Source organism: Festucalex cinctus, chromosome 12, assembly GCF_051991245.1.
Source record: "Festucalex cinctus isolate MCC-2025b chromosome 12, RoL_Fcin_1.0, whole genome shotgun sequence".
Classification (NCBI taxonomy): Eukaryota; Metazoa; Chordata; class Actinopteri; order Syngnathiformes; family Syngnathidae; genus Festucalex; species Festucalex cinctus.
In genome coordinates, this window is record NC_135422.1 from 22,760,911 (window position 1) to 22,775,124 (window position 14,214).

Below are 14,214 nucleotides of genomic sequence, written 5' to 3' on the forward strand. Positions count from 1 at the left end.
ATTTTGGAAAACTTAGCGTCCTAATAAGTGCCCCGAGCTTATCTTGTTTTCATTTTTCATGCAGCATTTTGTGAACGGACACCCGTCTCCGGAGTATCCCAACCTTGTGCTTGCTGTACAAGTGTTGAACCAGACAAGGGGGCAGCTCGAAGGCTGTTAACCTTAACTAAATCCATGGCTAGGGTGACAAAGAATAACAATGACTGATCTGATGCTTTCAAAGACAAAAACCCCCCACTAATGTTTAGCTAGCTATAAACACCGAGGTTTAGCTAACTTGCTGACCTAACAGTAATCCTCATATTTTAACAATACTAGACTGATATAAGTAAGAAAACTTACCCGGCAGTACAAGAGCACGACTGGTCCATAATGCTGTGCTGGTTGCATCTGAAGTATAGGTCATGGGGTTTTCTCAGATTTAGCGTGCGTCCTGTATGTTTCCCCTTCGCTGGGTAATTTAATATTATGACTATAACCCTCCACTGCATATTGTAAACCTTTTTGCCTCGATCTGAAGGATATTGCACTGGTATTGCTCCAAAAGAAATCACTAATACACGCCGGTGTAAGTCTTCCCGTCACGGCTTGTGCTGTCGGAGTCACCAAGCTTGACGGACTAGCAACAGTAACTAAGGGGGGCGGAGCTTATGCGAAAGGTCAATTAAAAGTGAAAAAAAGCCATGTGTCAATTTTGGGAATTTGGGTTCATCTTATGTTTCTCTGTCCCTTTTGCTTCTGCAGAAAATATAAAGTGGACTGCATAATATGCAAACATTTATACCGGTGACAAATCTAAATGCTCTTAAACTTGCAGGGTGCTGAATCCCAAATCAGTCTCTCAGACCTGACATGCAGTGAAAGCGCCTCATCGTTCCCATCAGTCAGTCAAACTTCCACACCAGAAATCCTGGTGGGCCTGGTCTACAATGCTACAACAGGACATCTCTCTGTGGAGGTCATCAAAGGAATTCATTTCAAGAACCTGGCTACCAATAAGCCACCCAGTAAGTATTAACAAGTTCTTTTCCATTGTTTCTTAAATTTTTTTTATTTAACGCTTAAAGGAATTAAAGACACTTGAAAAACTAACCAGCTAATCTGTGAAATGGTTCATTTCAACTCTTCCCTGAATAAATTGTCAATTTGTGTTGAGCGATTACGATTTTATAGTACCAGTACTTTCTATGAATTTTTTACAGTACAGTATCGGCCATTTTGGACAGTCAATTGATCATCATGATGTATCACGTGCTATGATCATAACATGGCAGCCAATGACTACAAAGAGACATGCGAGGAATTATTGCGTTCGGCAGCGGACATCAAAGGTGGAATTACACCGTATAGCAAAGAAGCACTTCTTCAAAAGCAGTATAGCCAAGGAGGACTCGCCAAAGATTTGTGGCCAGCCGAAAGGGGGGATGAAATTGGCCGATAAGGTGGACTCATTCAGCCGACCGGCTCATAGAAAGTCAAAGTTAGGGACCGTCTGCAAGTTGCGTTTTAAAGAAGCTCAAATTACCAGTCAAGTCACCATTGACATTGTTCAATCTGGAAATGTAAGTTGTGGACGGTCCCTAACCTGGACAGTAAACATCTAGGTGAATTTTACTCTGCCAGGCCAGCTATGTTGTGTGCTCAGCGTGCTTTAGCCCAAATTAGGAGAGGCCAACCACCACCGCCCCAGCCCCGATGGAATGACATGAAACCTGTTTTTTACTCTGATCAGAATTGGCGCAGTATTCGGGATAAAAGATGGTCTTTTTCTTGCCCATTGCGTCAGCAAAGTCCCATTCAAATGAACGAAGGTGGTTGTCGTTTACGCACCGGATATGTCATCATGATCACGTGACCAGGATAATGGCGTTGCCCATGGTATGTTCTTATTTTGATACTTCATCGGTTTGAAAGAAAATTCAGGGAATAATAAGATGCCACAGATATTTTCACTTTTAATGCCTAATCAAATACTGGAAAATAACTCCAAAAGTAGCATTCCTCTAAACACCTCAGATTCAGGTTCAGACACTTGTAGCTTATAATAAGAAGAACAGTGTCTGCCAAGGATGGCAAATGCAGTCTCATTTGTGATCCTGTACTTCCCTCATATTGTTGTGTTGGATTCAGTTGTGTGCAGTGCTTGTGCAAGCTTTAATGACAGATTTCCTTCAGCTTGCCGTTTAAATTATCTGGGATATTTTCCAAATAGAAGTTTGGTACATACAAAACTTATCGGTGGCTGGGCCTTGGTTTGGATGGGATCTACCTGAAGTTCTTCAAGGCTCTGAATGTTGTGGGGCTGTGCTGGTTGACGCCTCTCCAACATTGTTACATTAGGGAAAGTGTCTCTGGACGGGCAGATTGTCTGGGTGCTGGACCTCTGTAGGGTCCGTCAGGGAAGTGGAATTTCAGTTTCAGGAAGGGAAGTTTGGTTTTTGTCCTGGTTGTGGAGCAGTGGATGGACCAGCTCTACACCACACCCTTGGCAGGGTTCTGGAAGGTGCATGGGGGTTCGCCAAACCAGCCTACATTTGCTTTATGGACTTGGAGAAGACATTCAACCGTATCCCTCAGGAAGTCAGGAGGGTGCTCTGGGTGTATCGGGTACTGGACACCATAATACGATGAGCTGTTCAGTACCTGATGACCGGTGTCCGAGTTTGGTCTGCATTGCCGGAGGTAAGGCAGATTAATCTCCAGTGAGAGTTGGATGTATTCATGTTATTTTTTGATCAGTCTTCATTCACAAATCCATCAACGTCTTCTTCTTCGTCATCTTCTGTATCCGAATTGAACAGCTGACCAGTTTCTCCTTCAAACATGCCAGGTTCACGCTCATCATTATCGGAACCAGTCTCGTTGCCGTGCGGCTGTTTCGCAATGATGCCGACTTTCGCGAGCCCAGACGTCCACGATCTATTCGCATGCGGCGGCGTACTCACCCGACGCTGCCTCCTTGTTTGGGGAAAGTGTGTTCGCCATCGCTCATCCAGCGCACAAAGGCTGCTCAGAACTTTAATTTGAACGCCAAGTTTACACCAATATCCAACAGTTGGAGACTTGGAGTTCCTTCATTAATCCTCCCAGAATGATGACAAATTCCCCCAGGGGTACACCGCACGTGACCGTTATGGATCCACTCTTGACTGCGTGCTCGGTGGACACGTCCGTTTTGAGTTCTTTTTCTTGCTTCCTCCACCGATGTGGAATTCTTTCGTGCCTCCACGTACAAACGTGTTGCAGTTACCCCAAACGGCGTAGACGAAATGAACCGCTTTGAGTTCTTTTTCTTGCTTCCTCCACCGATGTGGAATTCTTTCGTGCCTCCACGTACAAACGTGTTGCAGTTACCCCAAACGGCGTAGACGAAATGAACCGCAGGAGACAGGTCACACTGCAGTCTGGTGTTTTATTTGATCTCTCTTTTTATTCACTTTCTCATTTAATCTCCACATTCGAATGAATTATCTACATGAATCTGCGCCATGCCATAGTGATCGCTCTATCAGACTGTTGAGGCTTATAACTAAAGGTGGTAGAGATTTTTCTGTCGATTTAGGAATAATCTGCCTCTGGATCTGAGGCGTTCAAACTCTGTTGCATCTTTTAAGTCTCCTCTTAAGACTCACTTTTTATAGATTGTCTTTTCATTGTTGGTATCTTCCCCCCTTGTTTCTTAATTATGGAGTTTCTTATCTATTGTTTTATTTTTATTTTAGTTTTCCATCCATCCATCTGTCCATTTTCTTGTCCACTTATTCCTCACAAGGGTCACGGGGGGTGCTGCAGCCTATCTCAGCTGGCTTTGGGCAGTAGGCGGGGTACACCCTGGACTGGTTGCCAGCCAATTGCAGGGCACACAGATACGACCGACCATGCACACTCACAAGCACACCTAGGGACAATTCGGAGCGCCCAATGAACCTGCCATGCATGTCTTTGGAATGTGGGAGGAGACCGGAGTACCCGGAGAAGACCCACGCAGGCACGGGGAGAACATGCAAACTCCACCCAGGAAGGCCGGAGCCTGGACTCGAACCCGAGTCCTCAGAACTGGGAGGTGGACGTGCCGCCCATCTTAGTTTTATTGTTTTAATTTTATGGAGTTTGTGAAGTTTTTAATTGTTTTACTCTGTCCCCCCTCTTGTGGTCTAAGTTGGGTTGTGGGATTCCTGTATTGCCTCAGGTTATCTTTACCTTGAGTTTTTCCTCCTTCTTACGTGTTTGTGTGTGTAAGTACCGGTACGTATGTACGGTATACAGTATGCCTATTTTGTTTCTATGGTTATTTGCATTTATTGTCTGGAATTTTTATTTTTTTATTGTATATGGTTTGTTAAAGCACCTTGTAAATGCTTGTTTTTAAAAGGTTCTCTACCATTAAAGTTTGTTATTGTTGTTTTTTTTTCTTCTTTTTTTGATGGCCTCCACCGTCAGTTTTAAGGGATCAGTATATTGAAACTGAAATGACCTCTTATGAACTTGGTGTCATGTTGTGCAATTTTTGACCCTGCTTTTCTTCCCTTGCATCTTCTGTTTTTGCCTAAAATGTTGTCACCCTGTACCACCTATTTGACACCTTGGTTCGCTGTTTTTCTTACTGCTGCCCAACCCTTGTTGTCAGACGGGCTGTTCTGTTGTCTAAAACACTTGATAGGTGGACAGGTTTATATTATCAGAGGTGAGTGTCTATCCCTACTTCAAATTGCACACGTTTCAATTTTTTTTTATTTCATACGCCTTCATGGATGTAGTGTTGAGTCGGATCCAGAATTATTTCACTCACTCAAATTTTCCCCACTCATCCATGAAGACAAGAGCTCATTTGAAAGATGAATGCTTCCTTGCATGTAACCACCTCCTTCACCAATCTTTGGTATTGCTCCCCTGTGTCCTCATCATGCCTAAAATCATTGAGTGCTTTCACTTAGAAATTTCACTCCAGTTTACTTGATGATTGGCTTAACTGTGTTGTTTAGCAAGGCTTGGTTGCAAATGTATTACTTTTCATAGTGTACATACAGTGCACAAAACTTAGATAAGACTGTCGTGTTTATGTAGAGCACTGATATTCATGTTTTTCACACTGTTCAGCAATCATGAACTAATATGGATCACTGAATGTGACAATTAAGAAGCACTGGCATTGTACTGGTTTTACGTGCCTCAATAGCATCTTTAGAATATTGTGTAGTCGTCTTTTGAAATCTAGGAAATAGTCACATCTGGCGATACATATCAAATATCTTTGTGCAAAATCTTTATGTATGTCTTGATTGACTTTGTGTGTCTTACAAAAGGCGAAGCAGCCTGGTGAATGTTGCAAATTCAAAAGCTCACTCTTTTTTTTTTTTTTGTTAAATAATTTCAACAGTAGCAAGCCTGCACATCAAGTTAATCATCAGTTGCAGCCCCTCTCATTCAGCAACAATACCAAACTGCCTTGCACCGTCGTTAGTGACCACTTAAGACATCCATAGCTCTTCAGAGCTCATTCAGCAGCCGTCAAAAAAAAGAAATCAAGGCTATTTTCTTCCCACAGTGCTTTTATGTCAAAGAGAGCAACTGAATGTATCTTTCAAAGCAGCGAGCGAGGCATTGGAAGGCAGCTGGCACTCCACAGTATGAAAGCCGCAGCTATTCATTCCGTTGACTCCTTCCTAGACGAGGAGCGCAATACACAGTATTATTGTCAAGTTGTAAATGAGGGGCCAAACACCCGCACAGCCATTGTGATTATCTTGTTGACTTTCATTCCTGCCTCGTTTGCTTTCAATCAAATGGGTGGCGTCACTGTACAGTGGAGATTAAAAAGTCTACACACCCCTGTTCAAATGCCAAGTTGGTCATACAGAAATTGAGACAGAAGTAGAATCGTCTTTATTTTTCATGCATACAAACATAAACCAAAATTGGCCCATTACAGTTGTGGACACAGCAAACACACACCGTTAGCGGCACACACTGGAGCAGGGGTGTCCAGGGGGCAGTTCGGGGTATCAAGGGCACCAAAGCATGTTCATGAAATGTTGGGAGTAGTTGCTCTTAATTGTTGTCCCCACAATAACGGGCGACGATGATCTAAAGCACTTGGCCACGACTGCCCCAATGTGAACCAAAACTAGCAAAACCCATTTGGGGGAAAAATAAATAAATAAAAAATTCAATTACTACGTTCAAAAACTATTTCGAACTGTTCAATAATTCAAGCCTAAAGTGAGAAAATGACAGCTGCACATTGTACAATTTTTAACTGCCCTAATGGATTTTATAGGCAAAAAAAATAATAAAAAATTCCAGAGCTCCAACAAGTTCACCCAAGAAGGAAAAAGTAAAAGGCAGTTGAAAACCTCTGTTCTTTCTTCACAATTTTACAACAGAAAAGGAAGATCCAGACGGACATATAAGATGAATTACTATTGTAAATTTCTTGAACACATTTTGTCAATATTTTTAAACCAAGGCAACAGATGCAGGCTAAAAGCGGTCACCTAGCTCGCAGTTGTGCTGTGAAACTAATGGAGAGAGAGAACATGGGATCAACTAGGACTGGGAATAAAAAGTCGGTTAGGTAGACCACAAAAATTTGTCGACGCAAAAATGCATGTCAAAGCTTTTTTTTAAAAAAATATTTTACAAAATTTATGCTGCATTTGAGTATAGTCAGAAGTCTGACTTTTCTGAGTTTAAACCAGGAAGTGTGTACGAGAACTCGGAAATTCCACGTCCAAAAAAAGACGGACTACAAGTGACATCACTCTACAGGGCTGTAACAAGGCAAAAAAACAGCAGCATGACGGGGGGAAAAACAACAATGAATCAACACAGAGCCAAGGGACAAGAGCCTAAATACACACACACTAATTGCCACAACGAGACACACCTGGCAGTACATGAGTGGCAGAGGGTGCTGATTGGTTGACACATGAGGAAGGGCAGGTAAACACAGGTGGACATGACAATGCTTAACAAGACTATTGGGGCACACAAGGACAATATTGCAATAAACAGATCATGACAGAAACTTAAAGAAAGAAATATAAGGATAAAATCAAACAAAACCCAAACTGAACCTGAACCATGACATAAAAAATAAAAAGCCAACTAAAACCATGACAAAAATAAGCATCTACACAGCCACCGGAAACTCGAAAGGAAGTTGAAACGTCTAAGAAAAAAAGAGATGACTTGTATACAAAGGCATATTAACAAAAAATACACACTCTCAAGATATCATATTAAATGAAAACGCAATTTACTAATCTCTCTTTTGCCAATAGCTCATACAGCACACCCAGTATTGTTACTTTTTGGTCACACTTCCTGTATCATTCTGCTAACTAGATCTCTGCCTTTATTTGCAGTTTTTGTACCAAAATGGTTGATGTGAAAAAGTTCAACAACAAAAAACAAAACAAAAAAAACCAACTAGTGTTTATTTATTGCACTTAGTGGCATTTTTGGAAAAGAAAAAAATGCTGGCAATGATATAAGTTAAGACATCACAAACCATTTCACTATATTAAAAACATCAAATAACTAACAGAATGGGCCACATGTATTTAATTGGCCATGTGGCCTGTTTGCATGGCCACTGATGCGAGGCCGATTTCACGAGGCTGTCACCACTTTTGTCAATCATGGTTTTATTTAGGAGAAGAATATCCTCTTCCATTACCTCGATAGGCAGACATGCTGGTGGCCCATTTGATCATGAAAAGTATGTTCAGGTTAGACAGTTGCATAGCAACAAGCCCGAAGAAAGGCTTCTTGTGCCCTTTGAGCTCTTGCCTTTGTTATGAGGAACACTTTCCGTTGGAGCTGCAGAAAAACATCCTATACAGACGTTATCTCAATTAGAAACTGTTGATGTCTTATTTTGAATTCATTCAGGCAATTGAGAGACATAACGGTTTTGCACAAATGACCGATTTCTTTAGTCAGATTAATGATCATTAAATGGCTCGGAAAATGAACGTTTATCGAGACAAATGAGTGCTGCCGCTATTTGTGCGTGTCTTTGTTTCTCTGTCCTTTGTTCAGACACATACGTGAAGCTGACCTTACTCAACTCCATGGGCCACGAGATGTCCAAGTGTAAGACATCCATCTGTCGAGGCCAACCCAACCCGACCTACAAAGAGACGTTTGTCTTCCAGGTCGCCCTTTTCCAGCTGTCGGATGTAACGCTCATCCTCTCCGTCTACAACAAGCGTAGTATGAAACGCAAGGAGATGATTGGCTGGATCTCGCTGGGGCTCAACAGCTCTGGGGAGGAAGAGCTCACCCACTGGACTCTGATGAAAGAGTCCCGAGGACAGCAGGTTTGCCGCTGGCACAGTCTCTTAGAGTCCTAACCGCAACACAAACTTGACATACTCGTCATCCAAGTTGGGGGGGGGGAAGTTGGTGAAAGATGGGAATATGATAAATCTGAAGGGACCACTAGTTACTTTTGAATTAATTGCAAGATAGATACACAGAAATATAACATGTTGTGTCCAGAGAAAACATATACCTTTCCATAATTTGAAAAACTACAGTGGAACCTCCAAGGTTGAACACAAAACCCCCCGCCATGTCTGAACTCTAATTTGTTTCCCCATCCAATCTTTTATGGACCATTTTAAGATGTACATTACACATCATACCCTCACAGAAAGGTGGATCTAAAATTCCCACCCATTTGAATTACGCTACGCATTTTCCGCACTATAAGGCGCACCGCATTATAAGGCGCACCTTCAACGAATGACGTTTTAAAACCTTTTCCATTTATAAGGTGCTACAGTAGAGGCAGGGGTTTCGTTATGCATCCATTAGATGGCGCTGCGCTAAAGGGAATGTCTACAAAACAGTCAGGTAGGTCAGTCAAATTTTATTAATAGATTACAAACCAGCTTTCTGACAACCCCATTCACTCCCAAAATGAATAAACAGCTGTTTTATTATTTTCTCTGAGCTAAAGTATTAGTATTAGCTAGTGATCCAAGATGGCGGGATCTTCTGCGCATGCGCGTCACCGATCGTGCAGGGTCACTGATAGCGTCTTGACAGCGAGACCTGTTGCAGCTCAATATTGATCCATATATAAGGCGCACTGGATTATAAGGCGCATGGTCAGCTTTTGAAAAAATTGAAGGCTTTTAGGTGCGCCTTATAGTCGTGAAAATACGGTACATTTAACAAACATCCCAATAAACTTCATGTGCATATTTGATAGTCAAATCTCAATGAAACAATTAAGAATGTGAGTTTGGTAAGATATCAAATCAATCCAATTTGCTTTGAACAAACAATGACAGATTCATGTATCCAGCATGAGTAAATCCGATGGGTATAAAGTACTTCAGAGCCAAAAGTAACAAATAACATCCCCACACCTTATTAAGGCAGGATCATGATCACGTGTCATTAAACTGAACACCTAAATTCATGAATGGTGCAACAAAATATGCGGCATTGTTGTTTATGTCATCTCATGTTATATCTAACAATAAAAATGAAAAACGCTTGAGAATTTGGGAGAACTGAGCAATCTACAGCGATTTCAAAGCGACTGTAATGTTACGGTTAATCGAGCAGCCCTGTCCCAAGATGGCTGCCCTGTGAGGACATTGCTTTACATCTAGTTTTCATATCTATTATTGTGCCCGAATGTGCACACAACTCCCCATATAGTGCACTAAGAGCTCACGCCATTTTGTAGGGGGGTTCAAATGTTAAAAAGATAAAAGAAATGCTGCACTCAAAATTACCCACAATGCACTTGCAAAGTAATGAACAATTAAGGTCACAACCAGTTGATATAGACCACAATGCATTGCGGCTTTGAAAAAAAAAAAATGGCGCGCGAGAATAAAGGTGATGCATTAAAGCAGCACAAAAGTGTTTTCAATTTTCATTGATTATGGTGGCACCATATGGACAAAAGCGGTAGTGTTTTTGCTTTGAATGAAGACCACATTTCCCATGAGGACCAGCACGTAGGGTCATGAAATGCTCCTCTCCCGCTAACCTTGAGTTGGATTGACACACATTGCTGCAATGCACCATGATTGCGGGTCGTAATCTCTGAAAAACCTGTGAAATAGCGAGGTACAACCCTAGATAAAGCCCGTAATGTATGAATTTTGGACAAAAATCTTCATTTCTTGGGTTGTTTTGCAGCTTCTCCAGAACAACAGTAATCACGCGCAGACATTCGACTCAACTTCGGTCTTTGGAAGGAATGGGGAAAGGGGGATGTGACATATGCCGTAAAGCAGTCTGCACGATTGTAGTTTTTTGTGTGGCAGTGTTCCTACCACCCTCCTCAAAGTTGTTTAGTGTCAGTCAAAAAAATATGATGCAGAACACCTCAGGCCATGACAAAGGTTTCATTAATGTAGCTGTAAGTCAATATTTCATCAGCAGATTTGTGAAAATATGAATTGAAGGGTGACAAGTTAATTATGGGGCGTTAACTAGATAGTACAGAAATACATAATTTGTTTTAGTTGAAAATAGGTACGACAAAGGAAATAAAATACCATTTAAAACATTTTGATTGACTATAAATAGTCAGAGATTTATTCGCTGTTGTGTCATGACAAGTACGGTGGTCACGTGGTATGCGACGACGAGCATGTAGTAAGCTGGCTGTCTGATTTGCCAAACAGAATGAGGGCAATACATATAAGACGACTACTTAAGGTTGGACATTCGGACACAGCCCCGAGCTTGAACTATTTACAAATGCAGCTAGGCATGCTGGGAAAGTCCTTCTTCTTTCTTGTTAATATCAACTGCTGTTGACAAGCAGGTTGCGTTACCGCCACCTTCTGGAAAAGTAGAATCCTTGCCAAAAAATAAAGAAAAAACAAAGCACAATTATATATATATATATATATATATATATATATATATATATATATATATATATATATATATATATATATATATATCCATCCATCCATTTTCTTGACCGCTTATTCCTCACAAGGGTCGCGGGGGCTGCTGGCGCCTATCTCAGCTGGCTCTGGGCAGTAGGCGGGGGACACCCTGGACTGGTTGCCAACCAATCGCAGGGCACACAGAGACAAACAACCATCCACACTCACACGCACACCTAGGGACAATTCGGAGCGCCCAATTAACCTGCCATGCATGTCTTTGGAATGTGGGAGGAGACCGGAGTACCCGGAGAAGACCCACGCGGGCACGGGGAGAACATGCAAACTCCACCCAGCAAGGTCCGAGCCTGGACTCGAACCGGAGACCTCAGAACTGGGAAGCGGACGTGCTAACCACTCGACTACCGTGCCGCCCATATATATATATATATATATATATATATATATATATATATATATATATATATATATATATATATATATATATATATATATATATATATATTTCCTTTAATTTTGACAAAAACAAACAAACAGCACAGTCACTCTTCAGTAGTCTTAACGTTCAAAATAAAACACAAAAATGCTCTTTTAGTTTAAGATTCACAATTTTGAAGTATTTCCAAACCGGTGAAGTTTTGGTGAAAAACTGCTGCAAGCTAGCGCCAGTTACAGGCAAGGAGGACTCACTTAACGTCTTCCCCCTCTGCAATCGGTCGCTTGTACTCGTCTGCGTCACGAGTACTCGAGTACTTGAAAAAAGGCTGGTATCGGCCCGATACCGATACCTGGTATCGGTACTCGCCCATCCCTACTAAAAATATTATATAATATAAAATATTAGAATAAAATAATAGCAATATTTGACATGTTCACTAAGCCAACAGATATTCTGGAGTCTTTTTGTTCTTTTTTTTTTTTTTTTTGGAGGTGGGGGGGGTTCAAGTGAAACTTTTGTGGATGGTAACTTGAGAGGTTCCACTGTATTCACAATATTCCAATTTGGGATATTTAAAGCCTACACTGCCACCCATGTCAACTTGCAGTCCTGTCATAAGTAACACAATTTCCAGCTAACCTCATGCATTCAAAAAACAAACAAAAAATAAATCACTTCCTGGATGTCTTTATAATGTTGGTGACCTTCAAAATCCTCCAAGCATCAATAATTACAGCAAAATGTTCACCCTCTTTTTTTTTTTTTGAGCCTCACTGATTTGAAGAGGATGTCTGGTCTCATGCAAATGAGCCACTGCCCCCCTGGACTGTGGATCGTGCAACAGATCAACTTTGCATTGCCATGACGACGGACGCGGGGTGCAAGTTGCAAGAAAAGTCCCTTCAAGACATTAAAAAGATGGATTATCATTTTCCATCTGTGTGCAGATCTGTGTATGTGGAGCATGCAGCAAACACATTACCAAACATGCAAAGGACCGTCAGACATGTTGAATATAGTGATTATGTCATGCCTCCTTTTATGACGCTGACTTTTCGTCCATGATTGAGCAGATGAGACAAATGAAATGTAGGATGGATGTTCCATGCAAATGAAGCGCATTCTGCCACTGATGCCAACAGCTCCCATTCGTCATGATGCCAATTGTGGTGCTATGCGGCTGCTTAGCAGCCCACAAACGAGCCCTCGCCTTATGGCGGAGTCCTTTTCGGTCAAATCATCAACAGCGACTGGCAGATTACAACACTCGACGCTTAAACGCTCGTCTGAGGAAACATCAAACTATGAGGGGTGACAAAATGGCCACGGATGACCATTTTCTCATTTCATGTTCAGACAACCACAAAGTATGAAATCATCTTTAAAATTCTTGCACTTGTGACGAAAGCTTGCTTGGTGCAGTGTTTACGTACATAGTGTGTGTGTGAGAGAGAGAAGGCCAGTTGAAATTTTATTTTTCCGAAAATATTATTTTCTGTGCCCTCTCTGAACTGCTTTCGATCTATTTTTTGTCTCAGTTATAATGGGGGGGAAACAAATGTATTACGTCACTTATTAATGAATCCTTTACTCACTCTGTTATGCAGTGCTGTGGTAATTTATTTGATGATCTTGATATATATTTGATTTATACATTTGGTGTTTGTGGAGAATAGTTCAAAGTTTATAGCGGTACCTTTTTATGTTACTATTATGAAAATCACATGGCACTGACCATTTATTTACATGTAAAACGGACCCAATAGCAGTCGATGGCTGTAACTTATTCAATGACAACTATCTTGCCACATTTTTGTGATTTCAAATACATTTACATCTGGGAAAATATTTGTTATTATTGCTAAAACCAAACTTCCCTGTAATGACTGAAGTCCATGAAATATTGTAATCATTGCTTCTGTATCATGGAAAGAAGGCAAGCTTGAATATTGCAGTGTTGATGTCTGACACGATTTCAAACCACGTTTGCTTTTGATTGCTTTGTCACTCATCAAACTAGTCGTGCTGCACAAGGGCATCGGTGCCTTATTGTTTCTTACACAGCAACTTGTCATCTGATGTCTTAATGTACTTGTACCTACAAATGTACTTCATCTGTAATTTGGATATAAAAAAAATGTTGAAATGCTTTATGATAAAAATGAGGGGGTTCACGTATTTTTGTCTGACATTTTGTAAATGTGCTACTGCAGGCAACAGGTACCACTTGCAGGGCATTTTCAAAATGGGAACATTGAAAGCTGGCGTTTCATTTTGGTCATGACAATGGACACTGCATCACCACCAAGCAACCGACAGGTGGAGCAACCATTTCAATTGACTTCTTTTGATAGTATTAAACGGAATATATCCCATTAGTCAACAACTTTTGCAATTGAAATCCCCAAATACAGGGGGAAAAAAAGATTTTAGGTTTAGAGTGGCATGCATGGAAGATGATTAAAATGAAATGAAATGTAATCAATGTACAAATAGAAATGACATGAAATGAATTTCTTGAAAAGGTTGGCAAATTCCCCGTTTTTGTGAAAGTTTGGGCTATGATGGACGTCATTATTCTTTATCATTTGGACTTTTTTATCACACTGCATCATAAAATTGTTTTAATGGTAAGCAGTTGCTTATTTTGATCTCCACGCGCTTATCTGTTTGATCATATGAGATAAGTTTGTGACCACGTGGACTTTTTTTTCTATTACAATTACCTTCAGTGGTAAGCCAGAGGGTTTAGTTTTTTCCATTTTATTTGGGGTGGTGGGGTGCTTGCTGCACATTCCACAGCTGAACACAGAACAAAGCGCTTGAGGGAAGAAATGCTGGAAAATAAGATTCAGTGGCTGCTTGCGGAATCAAGGG

The 14,214-nt window shown here is 41.0% G+C and overlaps 1 protein-coding gene across 5 annotated transcripts in view; it reads left to right on the forward strand.

Moving 5' to 3' along the window:
• Positions 1 to 10,890, forward strand: part of LOC144031955 (synaptotagmin-14-like) — a 53,285-nt gene extending 42,395 nt beyond the window's left edge. Inside the window, exons 7-9 of one of the 5 annotated variants that reach the window (XM_077539504.1) lie at positions 818 to 1,007; positions 4,607 to 4,684; positions 8,047 to 10,890. In XM_077539504.1, coding sequence (XP_077395630.1) covers positions 818 to 1,007; positions 4,607 to 4,684; positions 8,047 to 8,360 — 582 coding nt within the window. In that variant the 3' untranslated portion in view covers positions 8,361 to 10,890. The remainder of the gene's footprint in view (positions 1 to 817; positions 1,008 to 4,606; positions 4,685 to 8,046) is intronic. The other 4 variants (XM_077539505.1, XM_077539501.1, XM_077539506.1 and 1 more) reach the window with 4 other exon arrangements.
• Positions 10,891 to 14,214: the final 3,324 nt, after the last annotated feature.